Genomic DNA, 14,833 nt, shown 5'->3' on the forward strand with positions numbered 1-14,833 from the left:
TTTCCATGCAGTATTACTATTCTACATTGTCTGAATCAGGTTTCTGTTGAAGGGCCTGAGCCAGTGCAGCACGTTAGCACAAACCCAGCTTCAACAGTAGTTTAATTTATTTGCTGCGCTCTGACCAGGAGTGACAGAGGTGCAGCAAACACTGTTTTGAAAGTTCACCTTGGAGGCAGTGACCTTAAGCACAGGGGCAGGGCAGACAGCTGGGAGTGGCAGTGCCAAACCAGACAGGCAAGATTCATTGGAAATTCCCTGTCAAAGGCAAATCCTTTATTTTGTTGCTGTTGGAATTTGTCAGCCTTAGAGAGCTCTCTCAGAAGTTCACATTACTCTGGAAAGGGCTCATCCTGATGGAATAATAAAGCAATTCTGGGTGCTCTGGACACTGCCAAGTGCCACTTGCATCTGGATTGTCTCCAGGGAAGGATATGGACATATGCAACTGAGCTTCTCTCACAGCCAGAGAAAGAGTATAACACGGGTAACATAATCATCCTACCAGGGGAACAAATAATTAACAAAGCTAAATCCTACTTTCAGACTACTGCAGAACTCTTCTGCACTCATAGGTTGCTCTTACAGACCACATGACGTTGGCACAGCCAATGTAGATCACAACACTGTGTGTCAGTAGCAGATTACCTTTAAAAAGGATCCTTCAAGTGAGCAACACTGCCCATCAAGGCAGAGTCGCCCCTGCACCTTTTCCACACACGCCACAGAAACATTTCTGATGACTTCATGATTCTTCATTTCTTTCCCTACGCCACTTGGCTCAAGGACTAACATACCATTATAAGAAGGCAACAATTTGTAAAGGGCTATCAGGCGTTTCCAGGAGAGACTTTAACCACAGGCCTCTGTAAACAATTTTTATTACGATTTGAAAGTTCTCATCACACACGTGATCACAAAGTAGACAATTTTCTCAGTGCAAAGTGCTTTGCTGCCTGTTGAACCAGTGTGTAAGCTGTTAGCAAAAGCAGGAAGTTACTTATCAGCCAGTCAGTACTGCCTTACACACTCATCTTTACTGCAACCCACATTGCCTTACCGTCTGTATTTATGGACTCATATCCACCTCCTCATTTATTCCCAAGCATGCACAGCAAACCCTGCACTTCTCTGGTGTATTTGTGAGGACAAAGTCATACGCCCTCCAAGCCTCTCTCGGCTTACAGCACATCCTTTAACTGTCCAAAACATCACCCGTTTTGGCTGCAAATCCACTTGGATTCTTCCTCCCATCTGGCCAGCTCCTCTGTTTTCCCATTCTCCAGCTCCTTTTCTGCCCATGAAGAATGTGATCACTTCTGCTTGCAAGGAAGATGATAGCGGGAGGTGTGGTGGTCCATCAGGTCAAACTCATCATGGCCTTCCCTGAGAAGCAAATACAAAGTGCAGCCAGAAGTAAATACCCAGGCTGGGAATTCACCCTTAGCTACTGCACAAGGTATCTCCCAGCAGCTCCTAACTAGAAACTTATTCCAGGGGTTAGCTGTGAGGACCTGAGTGGCAGCCACACGGACTGACTACTTAAGGTATTCACTTGTAACAGAAACCTCTGAGGTGCTTTGTGGGAAGGTCTGCTCATCCTTGCCTGATGGATTCAAAAATGACAATAGATCTCTCTGTCTCTTTGCCTCTTGGAGTGATTCATGTAACTGATGGGTCATTTTCAGCACTATGTCTATGATACCAGGGATATTAGCAACTCCTATGACAACAGACAAAATGACAGTCTGCTCTGCACAACTCTGGTGCGGCTGAAACGCAGTGTATCGGCAGCTGTCTGAACCACAGTCAGCAGCGGGCAGTGTTGAGACACAAGCCTGCATCTGCAGGGAGCAACTGATACACTCATTCACCTGCCAGTCTGCTAATTCTGCTTTTACTGATGTTTGCTGTTGGATACTTTTGTTTGTTTGCTTTGGTTTTAATAATCTAATACAACCAATCATACGCTTTCTTAACATTTTCATATTTTTCCCATTCCATTTCCCTTTCTCTACAAAAACATTTGAAGGAAATCTGAGAATATACACAAAAGCATCTCTTGTTATCCAAATCAGATTCCTGTTAGGAAAAGCTCTGTATTCAAAGGAATTAACCCTCCAAATCTGAGACACGCAATATTTTTCAGAAATCAAGCTAGAAATGTTTAAGAACCAAGACTACAGCTGCTCCAAGGCCTGACTGGTGAAAAAGGGTTCAGATATACATATTTCAATAAAGATGTTTTCAGTAGGGTTTAAGATTGCAAAATCTCAACCTAAGAAAAGCTTCAAGAATTTATACTATCTGATCTCCCCTCTTAAGGGAACACAGCCCAGATCATCCATCAATGGCATTAACAAGCCATAGGAGTCACTGAACAATAGTGTCTTTTATTCCATCCCACGTAATGCAGCACACCAGCTGCTCCAGAGAACACTCAGACAATGTGCCCAAACATGCACTGAAGCAGTACATGCAGAACATTTCTGCCTAGGATCAGTATAGTCCCTGAAGCCTGGGATAACTACTTATCACGCAAAGTATTTCCGTAACAACTAGCATTCAGCTCAGATCTGGGTTCCTTAAATATTCCCTCCTACTGCCTGTTTTTCTGCCCAATGGGAAAAACAAACAAAAGGGGCCAAGCTTTCCTTTTACCCGCCTCTCAGACCAAGAGGAATTGCGAGACTTACCGAAAACAGCGCTGGCAGTAGAGGTCCCCATCACAGCCGTGGCAGCGCAAAGTGGCATCTTCGTTGCAGATACAGCACCAGGGTAACTCATCCTCATCGCTATCTGACCTGGCAAGAGCTGTGGTGGTTGGAGTCTGGCTCTAAGTCACAAAGAAAACAGAGACACAGAGTTCCAACCCCAGCAGAGAAAATACAGGACTTTCATTATAATGCATGATGGCCACAATGACCTGTCATATGGTCTGTAGTTTACTCTCTGTTGATGCTAAGTCTGTGAGAAGAACTTGCCCAGAGCCCAAGGATAGGCTCCATATGTATCTAGATTGTTAAATAAAACCCCAAGGTATTTCCTAGAATTTAGTCATGAGTCTATGTTGCTTGGAATATAAACAGATATTCGCCCTCATTTGGTGTCTACAGCAATATACACCCATATTGTCTGTACCATGTTAAGGGCATGAAGGCCAGATATTCTGGCAGGCACCACAACAATACCACGTGACAGACAATTCCTGCTGTAAAAGCAAGCAATCAAGCAGTTTTGCTGAAAGCAGTTATGGGGGAAGGGACAGTAATGGGAGGTTGGGTGTGTTTTCCTCCCTGTTATAGAAAGAAAAATGCGGGACAAAGGAAGTGATTTGCCAAAAGGCCCCTACTATTGATTTTTACCTGTGGTTGTGACCAAAAAGATCTTCTGAAATCATAATCTAAATATATCTGTAAGGCAAACTATTGTCTCCTTCTCCCTTGCAGAGAATTCTTGTGAAACTGAACAGTCATAAACACACTGAGACCCAGAACCTGGACACTGGACACTGTCAAAGGCAGCTGTCTAACATAATCTTTTCCTAACACTGCTTTTATATCAGTAATCCCAGAAACACAAGGTGGCATGCCTAGGAGATGGGTGTTTTCAAAAATGCTTACAATTAAATAATTTCTTCCATGGGGGACAGGCCTGACAGATGACTGTCAGTCACAGGTCCACTTACTTCTTGTAATATACATTAGAGAACATGCTTGTATTTCCATAGTAGGCCAGAATCCACTCTGAGCATAGGATATCTTGCTACTAATTCCTTCCTCTGATATTATATAAAAACACAGACAATATATTACTGACCAGAGGTTCTATTCTGCACAAGCTGAAAGCACCAGCAAACCTCCAATTTATGCTGGTTCAGGCTGTATGGTACTAGACTGTGACCTTGCCAGTCTAATTTTATATATATATTCTCTAATATCCATACTGTGAGGTCTCTGTTAACTTCTCCAGATTTAGTTGACACCATAACATTCAACAGAAAGCCAGCCTGAAAGGAATTGTATTCCAGGGGGCAATTCCTCTTGAATGGATGATTCACAACTGAGCTCAGGGCTGGTCAGCCTTGCAGAAGCTGCTTGGCTTGTCTGCCCTGGAAAAACTGGTTGGTTAATTTCTTTCTGCATTAAGCCTAGGATACAGCAAACTTCTGCTGCAGAACTGTATTCTCTTAAGACCCTGGAATACGTCAGTTCAAGAGATCCTGACCAGCTCACCGACCTTTTGCTTTGCTTTCTTACACAGGTTCTGTTGTGAAGGTCCTGGTTGTGTGGTCTGATCTGGAGGAATGTTGAATCCACTTGCTTCATCCAGGGCTGCTTCCTCTGTGAGCTGGTAACAAGAGAAAGCAAGAGGCCTCTTGTTTCAAACACAGCTGCAATCCTCATTCTAGGCCCTAAACCTCCCACCCTTCTTGCTCTCATGCAATAACAGGAGATGAGGAGTCTGAATACATCTTTTGTTATCCAGACAGATGTGAGCTCTCTCTGCACTAGGAACACTGTGTGTACACTGTGGACAGTCAGTGCAGCAGCAGGGGCCTGTAGCAAACACACTCTGCTTTGCAGCACAACTATCAGCAGACCCTCAACATCGTGCTAATCACACGCATGTGATGAATCAGACACAGCAACTGTCTGATTGTTTGAAGCACAGCAAGCTCGAGTCTGCCTGCCAAGACAATTCAGAGACATTTTAGAGAGAAATAAGCTGTGTTACACAGCACACATGTCATCATCCATGTTCTAACTGGCTAGGGGAGAAGATGGAACAAGAAGTAAGGAAGTAGCAGAAGAGTGGGGTTGTAAAGAAGACACACACACCACAAGAGACACTAAGCATGAATGAGAAAGACAATGTGACAGACTAGAAGCATGGTTGTCAGTCACCTGTCAAAATAGCTGAATGGCCCATGGGAGCTAACATTGGAAAAGCATTAGCAGGGGAAGGAGTGAAACTCTTCTCAAAAACACAAACATATCCTTTGTATGCTCATCAGGTAACAGACACACTGGGCATAACTGAGAGGAAGATAACCAAGGCCACAGCTGCCACTTCTGACCTGTTTTAGCACTCTGCGAATGGCTTCCTCCTCAGTCACTTCCTCATCACTGTCAGGAAGTTTATAGTTTTCCAGTGTAACTGTAGGAGTAAGAAATGGGAGACTGTAACCCACACTTGCTTCAAATTTTGTGCCCCCCTGTGTACCAGAAACAATTCCTTGTGGTGTGAGCTGGTCTTGGCATTCTGGCTCTGACACAGACAGATCCTTTTCACGTACAAACTCCTCAAAAAGGGTGTTACTGTTTGGTTTTAATACTGGAAGAGGGAAGAAAAAAATCCCCGCCAAATCCAGAGCTTTGCTTTTAAAAGCTTTGTTAACCTCACCGGAGCCCCTGGTGGTCTAGTGGTAAAGGCGCCGCACTGTCACCGCGGAGACCCGGGTTCGATTCCCGGTCAGGGCCACTCCCGGGCAGGTGGGGCTCGTTAGCCCTTAAAGGCAACCCATCTACGTCCTAAGGACCTCGCTGCCACCGTCCAAGCTCGCTTGGCCCCGGCAGATGAACCTTAGGATTAAAGGGTGGGCTCAGTTCCGCGCACACTGTGTCTCACCTAAAAAATCCAATGCGCAGGCTGCAAGGTGTAAAGACCTTCCCCGGATCTTCGCTCGCGAAGATGGGCCATTAACCTCACCAAAGCATGCTAGAATTACCTCAAAGAAGGGTGCAAGACAAAGCACTCTGACCTTACAGCTCCAGCCTTTACCCTCAATTTAGATCTTTCACACTGATTTCATAATGAACTAACTCGTATAACTTTACAGACAGAACCAAATCTCAGTCTGTTTCTTGCAGAACATAGGAATTAGATGGATAAACACTTCTCAGAAAAGAAATTACTCTGTCACAGCAACTTGATTCATCTCTTGGCACTGTATTCTCATCTGCTGCTCACCTTTCTCTGGGTCCTCGCCTTTGAGTGCTGCCAGTCTCTTGGCTACCTGTAAAATCTTCTCCTGCCTAGTATTCTCTTCCTGTAGCTCAGCAGCAGCTTCTGCCAGAAGTTTGTTCTTCTCTTCCTCTATCTGTTTTGGGTCCAGATTTGCAGGGCAAACACAATCTTCACTTTCCCGATTGAGATCATTCAAACTTTGGCTACTAACAGCTGCAAACAGACACACAGAACATGCTGGTGACTCAGCAGCAATGTTCCTTGGGCACAGAAAACACAATGAAAGCAATGCTACTGCTGCTCTCTGTGAATCCAGATATCCTTAGCATTAGGAGTAGCAACACCTCCTCCCCAGGGAAGGGTCACCTTAGAGAAACAGAGAGGAGTTATCTGTGTACAACAATCCTGACAAGGAACCATCTCCAGGCAAAGACACTGAGACCCAGTATGGACCCAGATGGCTGCTCTTGGTCAATTTGGTAGTCATAAGAGGGAGAGATGGACAAACTGGACACCCAGCTCACCTGTAAGCTAGATAGGGAGGCACATATTGCCTTCTCAATATAGCACATACATTATTAAGACATAAACAGGTGTTTGGAAGCCAAAATAAATACCCTGAGGCTGAACTCTTGGTCTGTAATGCTCATCAATGGCAACTTCCTCAGAGAGCTGAGTTAACAGGTCATCTGTCTGCTGGACCAGACTTCTGGTATCAGGAGGCTGGTGTACCTAAGAAACAAAGTGGGTGTGGGAAAAGGCAAATGAGAGGAAAGTGGCATACTTGATCAAAGAAAAGTTTGGCAACCAAGATCACCCTGGATAGAAGCAGCATAAAAAGATGCTTCCACTGGTAGAGAATCTCAGCTTGCAGCTTTATGTGGTATTAAGACTTTCAAGGGCTTCGTTTTCAGAGGTGCTGAATGTACACAGTTCTAAGAGCAGTCACCCAAACAGTGCAAAGTGGTGCTGAATGTATAGCAGTACATGCTGCTGGGTCCCAACCCCAGCTCTGTCACTACCTCCGATGCAAACAAAGTGCCATTCTCAACAGTGCCAGCCAGCAGCCCCACTAAGACCTACAATAATATCTGGGCATGCAGCTGAAAAAAGAAGCATAAGGAAATGATATTCTGGGGACAAGATCATTCCCATAGGCTTTCAATCCAACTGATTCCTCTGCAACATCAGACAAACCACGCCGAACTTCCATTTCTGGAATATTTAACAGGATTTTGCCCAGTTGGTGTGCAGTAATGACTACAAGATACAATTAGAAGGTAGGGTTGATAAGCCCCAACCACAGACAAACAGCTCTGAAATATTATGATCACTTAGGTATAAAAATGGGTTGAGAGTGAAAAACTTAGCAACTATTGTTAAAAATATACACATGAACTACACCTGACATGAAGGAGCACATTGTATTCAAATTGAGGCAGCGAACTGGTAAAGGCTGGCTATTTGCTTCTGAAGCAATGACACAATCAGGAAATGGAGATTTTTGAAGGAAGCTACCTGGACACAAAAAAGCTGAAGAAGGAAGAACAGTTAACATGCTGGGACACCAGTTACTGTGTCAGCTCAGAATTAATTGTTGAATAAAGAGCTGAGGGATCTTACAGGTCTGCGAGCCTGGGAAGGAGGATCTCTCCCCTGCAGGACAGCCAACCGATCCTCCATCTCCTTTGTGGATGGAACAGGTCCCCGGCCATCCTCCTTCAGGGCAGCCAGCCTAGCTTCAATCTCAGCCTGGGTAGGGATGGACTCTGCAATTCAGAATAACCCAAGGGAAGAGATTATCCTGTTATTGAAAACAAAAGACTTAATTTTTTTTTTTTCCTTAAAATTGTATTTCTTTCTGGAATCAGACTCTGAACACCTGAGCAAAAACCTCCCTGAGCCCTGATGTGAATGAGGGGTCATACTGCAGTGACTCGGAGACTACTCTAATGCTAACTGCTATCCTTTTCTTCAGAGTCCTTGCCTCCTTCACAGTTTATCTCCTAGCCATAAGGTGAGTATTAGGGTAACATCATTTGGCAATTAGCTGACTTGGAATACTAGGGACAGGCAGAGAAATAAGAGTCTTTTAGGCAGTACAGTCCATTGCTCCTACATCTCCTAATGCCAAACTAGACATATATCAGACTGAAACCATCCCCTGCCATGTAACAGGTGAGAGGCAATGACCTCAAATTGTGTCAGGAGAGGTTTAGATTGGGTATTAGGAAAATTTCTTCATAGAAGGGGTTGTCAAGCACTGGAACAGGCTGCCCAGGGAAGCGGTTGAGTCACCGTCCTTGGAGATACTCAAAAGACGTGTAGATGTGGCACTTAGGGACATGATTTAGCGGTGAACTTGGCAGTGCTGGGTTAACGGTTGGACTTCATGATCTTAAAGGTCTTTTCCAACCTAAATGTATTCTGTGATAACCATGTAACCACTTTGCAGTGTGTTCTTTCTCTTTTAGGGATCCCATGTAATTTTAAAAATAGTTTATTCTCCCGCAAGCACCTCAAGGCTGTCCCAGAACCTGACAGCTATGGACTGGGATGAGAATCCTTTCCCTTCTCTGTGAGACAAAGCTGGCCAGAATATAGTCCCTCAGAGAAGGGAACTGCTGTTGCCCAGGACAATGACCCACAGAAAACCTTCTAAAAAATACTTTGCCCAAAGACTTTAATTTCATTCTGCTCCAAGTGGCCTTAACACAGGCTTTTACCACAAAAAAAGGAAATGAGAAGGTGATTTTACACATTAGATACTGCCCCAAAATTGAGCTGTAGTTTCAAGGGAAACCCCAAGAAACAAAATGAAACTGGAACATTGACCTAAAATCATTGTAGAATTGGGCCATTGTGGCAGCAGTCCTTGGATACTCTGTCCTGTTTTAAGCCTTCATTTCCCTAAAACAGCAGCCTTTTAACACCCAGGACTCTCCTCTCCCTCCAAGTTCCATGTTTCCCAGTAGCAGTGTTCCCACCCAAGGTATTTACAGTATTCTCTACAACTCACTCGGTTTCCTTTCCTCCCTGAGCCTCTCCAGTCTCTCTGCAATAGCTCTATCCTCTTTTGAGAGCCCCTGGTATCTGGAGCCAGCTCCACCTGGGGGTTTTGCAGCTGCTTTCTGTTGCTCTTTCAGCTGGTTTTGCTTAGCCTCAAAAGCTGCTACACGCCTGTGACAAGGATGGAAAAAAGACACGACAATTGAGAACAGGGATTTTAACCTGGAGATATGAAAACATCCTCTGTGAACCCAACAGAAATGAAACCATTCTCATATCAGGCTCTCCAACATCAGCACAATGAGGTACTGCTAAGAGTAAGGAAAACCTTAGCTCACAGAAGCAGCATGCCTGGCACCGCTTCCCACAAGACATAGAACATTTCACCATCAGGCTCCTGTTTCCAAGCCAGCTCTGATCAGTCACAGATAATTGCAGGCAGGTGGCTTTTCAGGAGTCTATTCAAAAGAGCTCATGCCCCACCCCTACGAACAAACTACAAACAACCCAAACAACAAAACAAAAACTCCATCCTTAATCTAATTCTGAATCCAAGCAAACACCCACATCGTAAGACCCACTTTTGCAGGTGTCCGCAGGAGAAAAGGAAGACCTGAAAGACTGCTCTGCAGCAGAAACAATTGATTGACAAGTGCAACTCACTTTTTGTAGTTTTCTGGTGGTGACCATTTTGCTGAACTGCTTTGAGATCCCTCTCTGAAAGACAAAAGCAATGATTTTTATGAATTCAGGATACTGACAACAATCACCTAGTCTCTCAACTCAAGAGGAATCAGCAGACTTTTCCTGACCTCTTGATACAGCCCCTTTCATAACCTCATTAATATTGAGAGCAATCAGTTTATGAACTGGATTAAGATAAGGTAACTGCCTGGGACAGCAGGGGACTTAATTTCTAGTCCTTTGGTCCAGTTGTTTTGCATTGTGATTTAATACAGTCACCAGTGATCCAAAGGAGGTGGGGTTGAAATACCCTTGCCTCCCACAGCCTGCACCTCCCAGTTCAGAGAGCAGGTAGAGAGTAGTTAGGTAAGACTCCCAGTGTAACTAGCTTCCATGCAGTAGAACACTCTGGAAGTAGCTGGGACATGCAACAAACACAGAATTATATAACGCACAACCAAAACAAAATGTTACAGAAGTTATTATATAACCACCATCATGATGACATCTTCTAGCACACTTGAACACTGCACACCACAAGCACATATTGTATAACTATCTTCTGCTTCACTGTATTCAGGCTGAGGGGCTAAACTACACACTTAGGTAAGGTAGTTGGTGTATTTCACTCATTCTTGGAAGCCACAGCTACAAACATAGCTAAGACCTGCATAGTAATGAATGAATGTAACATTGTTGGACCACTTCCCAGTTCTAAGGTTTCAGTTCTGAAACCTATTTACATGAATAACAACATATACAGCTTACAGAATGGGGTGCCATCCAGAGGGACCTCGACAAGCTCAGCAAGTGGGTCCATGTGAATCTCATTAAACAGTGGGTCCCACTGGTTTAACAAGGCCGAGTGCAAAGTGCTGCACCTGGGCTGGGGCAACCCCAGTATCAGCACAGACTGGGGGATGAACAAATGGAGAACAGCCCTGCTGAGAAAGACTGGGAGGTGCTGGTGGGTGAGAGACTGGACATGAGTCAGCAATGTGTGCTCACAGCCCGGAAAACCAATCATGTCCTGGGCTGCATCAAAAGCAGTCTGGCCAGCAAGTCAAGGGAGGGGATTCTGCCCCTCTACTCTGGTCTTCTGAGACCACACCTGGAATGCTGCATCCAGCTCTGGCGTCCCTAGCACAGCAACGACACAGACCTGTTGGAGTGAGTCCAGAGGAGGCTACCAAGTTAATGAGAAGGATGGAGCACCTCTCCTATGAGGAAAGGCTGACAGAGTTGGGATTATTCAGCCTGGAAAAGAAAAGGCTTCGGGATGACCTAATTGCAGCATTCCAGTACCCGAACAGAACTTACCGGAAAGACAGAGAGGGATTTTCTAAAAGCGCATGTAGTGACAGGACAAGGGGCAATGGTTTTAAATGGGGAGTAGCTTTAGATTAGATACTAAAAAAAAAATTCTTAACTGTGTGGTTAGTGGGGCAATGGCACAGGTTGTCCAGAGAACTGTGGATGCCCCATCCCTGGAAGTGTTTAAGGCCAAGTTGGATGGAGGGAGCTCTAAGCAACCAGGTCTAGTGGAAGGTGTCCCTGCCCACAGCAGGCAGGTTGGAAAGAGATTGTCTTTAAGGTCCCTCCCAACCCAGGCCATTCTATGATCTACCTGCTATCCACTCAGGGAGAACTTTTTCTGCTGTAACTCTATAGTACTGATATTAAAGTGATGAGAAAAAAGGCCCAGAAGAAACACGGAGAAAGGCTGCCCTGTTTTTTTAATGGCTTTGAAGTTGTAAAGGAAAATCAGAAAATTTCAGAACTGAAAAGACTGAATACTGTATTTCACTGTTTCCATGAGCCAGTGAAGATGAAGACCTTAGCTAATGAGAGGCTCCTCTCCTTTAGACACCTGCAGAGCCAGAAAATTTCCCACTAATTGGTGAAAATTCCTAGCTATCTAAGAGAAGTGGAGGAGTAAGAGAAATGCAAAAGAAGGAAGAGGACACAAAAGAATTGGCTAACTGAGGGATTCTGGTATACACTTGTGTTCTTGTGTTAACTTGTTCACATGTATAACCCATGCTGCTTCTGAATTACTTTTTTTTTTGTTTTCAACAAGCAATCTAAAAGTTATGTTTGCAAATTTTTTTTTCTTTGAAAAGCAAACTGATTTTATGCTACAAAATTTTAAATCTTCAGGCTGCGCATAGCAGAAATCCCTCAACACTGAGGATTTGCGTCACTGCCCACAGAGGTAATAACGCTTTGAACATCTTATTGTCAGCCCATTCAACTACTACATTTCTGAAAAGACTGGCAGTGCTTTTAGAGGGGTGTAGATTTCTGGGCAAAACTACAGTTGGGCTTAACCTGGGCTCAGGTAGCTAAGATGTCCACAGTAATTCTGTGTCCTTCCGTGAAGTTTTAAACCTGGTTCTTTCTGACTACTCTGTCATAACAGAAAACAGGCACAAATCCTGATTCCTATCTTTGGACTACACAACTCATAAAACAATAGTTCAGAAACAGCCTGGCTTGAAACACCAGGGTACAGGCAGCATCCATGCACAAATGGAAGGCACAGCTCTCATGCATAAATCTGCAACACTGGGATGTAAACTGAAGATACAAAGCAGGAAACTGTCTTTGGGTGAAGAAACACTCACGCCTTACCCAGTTAGTTTTTCGTGACACTGCTTGCACACCTTCTGCTGCGTGTTTCCACAGCGGGGAACAACAGCAGTGAAGCTCCGGCAGGCCGAGCAGAAGGACCGTCCGCAGTTCTTGCAGCCACACTGCAGAGACAGAGAGAGGGGCAGGGCAGGGCTTCACCACCCCGTCATCAGTCACCCCCACCGCCCTGCCCGGCCGCACGCAGGCACAGTGCCCGTGACAAGGCACACACAAAACAACGCTGGGGCTGTGCTGATTTTTTGTCAGAGAACTGTATTAGCAGCTGCTGATGAAGATACGGAGACTTTCGAGAACCAGCACGTAACTCCTGCTGGGAGCTGAGTCACCACTTCATCCCATAGTATAACAAAGTGTGTGCATGGGAATTGTCTGAGACAATGAGCGAATGCGGGATTAGAGTTTCCCCTCTTTTTTCTGTTTTTTTTTTTTTTTTTTTTTTAATTTTTTTTTTTTTATTTAAAGACAGATTGCAACTAGGCACCACAAGAGCTCAGTAAGCAAGGACAACAACGCCGGGATGCTGCCCGGGAAGCTGTCTCGGCGCAGGGCGAGGCGGTTCCCGGTTCCCCTCTCAGACCCTCGCACTGTGGGGGCGTCACCCGCGGGAACGGCCGGTCCTGACCCCCCGCAGCCGGACTTGCCTCTTTCTTGAAGACAGAAAACTTGGAGGCGCATCCATAGCACCGGCTGTCCATGGCGCTATCGGAGGCGCGACCCAGCCTCAGGCGCGGCGCTGCACCCCCGCTGAGCCAAGCTCCATGGTCCCCCCCGCCCCGTCCCTTGGCTGCCTCAGGCCCGAGGGTCGGCGGCGAGCGGGGCTGGCACTAATGGGGAGACGCGGAGAGCGCCCGCCCGTCCCCAACACACCGAGATGGCAGCGCAAGGCCCGATGGGAGTTGTAGTCCCTCACCCCGCATTCCCGGCGTCAATCGGCGGGCAGCTCTCCGTAGATAAACTACACTGCCCAGGGCTCCGCACGGTCCCAATGCCGGGCCGCTGGGGCCGCCACCCAGGCCACCATCGCCGCACGATGCATTGTGGTACCTGTAGTCTGGTGCCGCTGCTCTGCCCCGCCCTCAGCGCCATGGCCCGGCGGACATGAGCCGTGGGTGTTAATTAGACAAAAAAGTGACTTCTCTAATGCTGACAGGGTTGTCCCCCAGTTACTCTATTTTTTGAGGTCTTTTTTTGCCGTAAAGCTGTGGTGAGATCCTGGTTCAGAACAGCAAGAATCGACTGAATTGCAAAACTCCGGTTATCTCCAGCCCATCCTTGCCAGTGCTGGTCCGTGTGCCCTCAGAAGGGAACGTTCTGCAGCGTTTCCAGAAAGAGTTACTGAGTGTACCATGAATCATCCTGCTAACCGCGTGGGTTTGCAGGTGCATTTTGCATTCTCTTCTGTTTAATATGTAAGTCCTCATTGAAAAAACCTACACAAATTAGGAAGCTGATTTATTCAAGGAAGTAAGACTCGTTAATACCTGAACAAAGCTAAATCTAAAGAAAAAAAAACCACAATGGAGGTTTCCCCTCTCGATTTGTATTTTTGATTTATTTTTGACTTTTTGTTTTGGTTGGTTGGTTGGTTTTTTTGTTTGGTTTTGGTTGGTTATTTTTAAAAAAAACACTGGAAAGACAACTATATAAAACTTGAAAGCTAAACTTTGCACCTCTCCAGCAATTATGCTGGAGACCACAAGGAAACTCCACGTATCGTAGGCATAAAGCAGGGAATCGGGACAAATGTAAACTCAAATAAAAGACTTCATTGTCTTTGCTATTGAGCTGATCAATGGAAAAAGAGAAGAGGAAGTTTGAATCTTAATGTTATAGTGCAACCTACCGACTGACAGGTTAAATTTGGAGTGCCGCTCTTTAAGACAAAAATACAGTGACCCAAAGAACCTTCCTATCCAGACAGCAGCACCAACACAGGGGCACGGGAGGGAGCGACTTAGTTAGAGACACTGAACATCCTTGTTGAGAAGCGCCTCGGCTGAATTTGCCGGATGGAACTGAGCGCCGTGACCAGAGCAGGAGCAAAGCTCACTGTCCCGTGCCTGGAGAGGTACGACACATTCCCATTCCAGTTCTGGTTCTCCTGCAGGTGTCCGCCAGAGGGGGCCCGGCCCCCGCAGTTCTCCAGTTCCTACATCAAAAGCCATTTGGCAACAGAACAGCAGCAGCTTTCCTTTATTTCTTCTCTTACGCGCTGATGTTTCCCATGATAAAGCAAACTCGATTATAAAATCCTATGTGACAACTTAGCCTGTAAGGTTTTCAATTTCTGTCTGAAGTCCAGGAGAGATTAAATGCTCTTTGGTTCATGTATCTTCTCCTTGCCAAACTCAGTTGTTGCACAGTAAGTTGTACATTCTCTGTCCTATATAGTTATAGCTGCAAAGGCTGTGTTCTTCTCTAACTTGCTGTGAAACTGCCCCAGCGTATTAGACTTGCCCTTGATAATCTTGGGGCTTGAATGGAACACATCTAGAAATAAAGCTTTGAGTCTGAA

At 45.5% G+C, this 14,833-nt stretch overlaps 1 protein-coding gene across 1 annotated transcript; it reads right to left on the minus strand.

Annotated features, from left to right (window-relative positions):
* Positions 1-864: 864 nt before the first annotated feature.
* On the minus strand, positions 865-13,131 carry ZFYVE19 (zinc finger FYVE-type containing 19). The gene is made up of 11 exons (XM_050335570.1): positions 12,960-13,131; positions 12,298-12,419; positions 9,643-9,696; positions 8,990-9,150; positions 7,594-7,739; positions 6,588-6,702; positions 5,974-6,183; positions 5,081-5,160; positions 4,240-4,350; positions 2,697-2,836; positions 865-1,386 (listed from the first exon to the last, which is right to left on the minus strand). Exons 1-11 carry the CDS (start codon positions 13,011-13,013, stop codon positions 1,314-1,316), a joined length of 1,266 nt encoding a protein of 421 aa, XP_050191527.1. The 5' UTR covers positions 13,014-13,131; the 3' UTR covers positions 865-1,313.
* Between the last annotated feature and the right edge of the window lie 1,702 nt (positions 13,132-14,833).

This window comes from Myiozetetes cayanensis, unplaced genomic scaffold, assembly GCF_022539395.1.
Source record: "Myiozetetes cayanensis isolate MyiCay16 unplaced genomic scaffold, myiCay2020 scf6-25, whole genome shotgun sequence".
Taxonomy (NCBI): domain Eukaryota; kingdom Metazoa; phylum Chordata; class Aves; order Passeriformes; family Tyrannidae; genus Myiozetetes; species Myiozetetes cayanensis.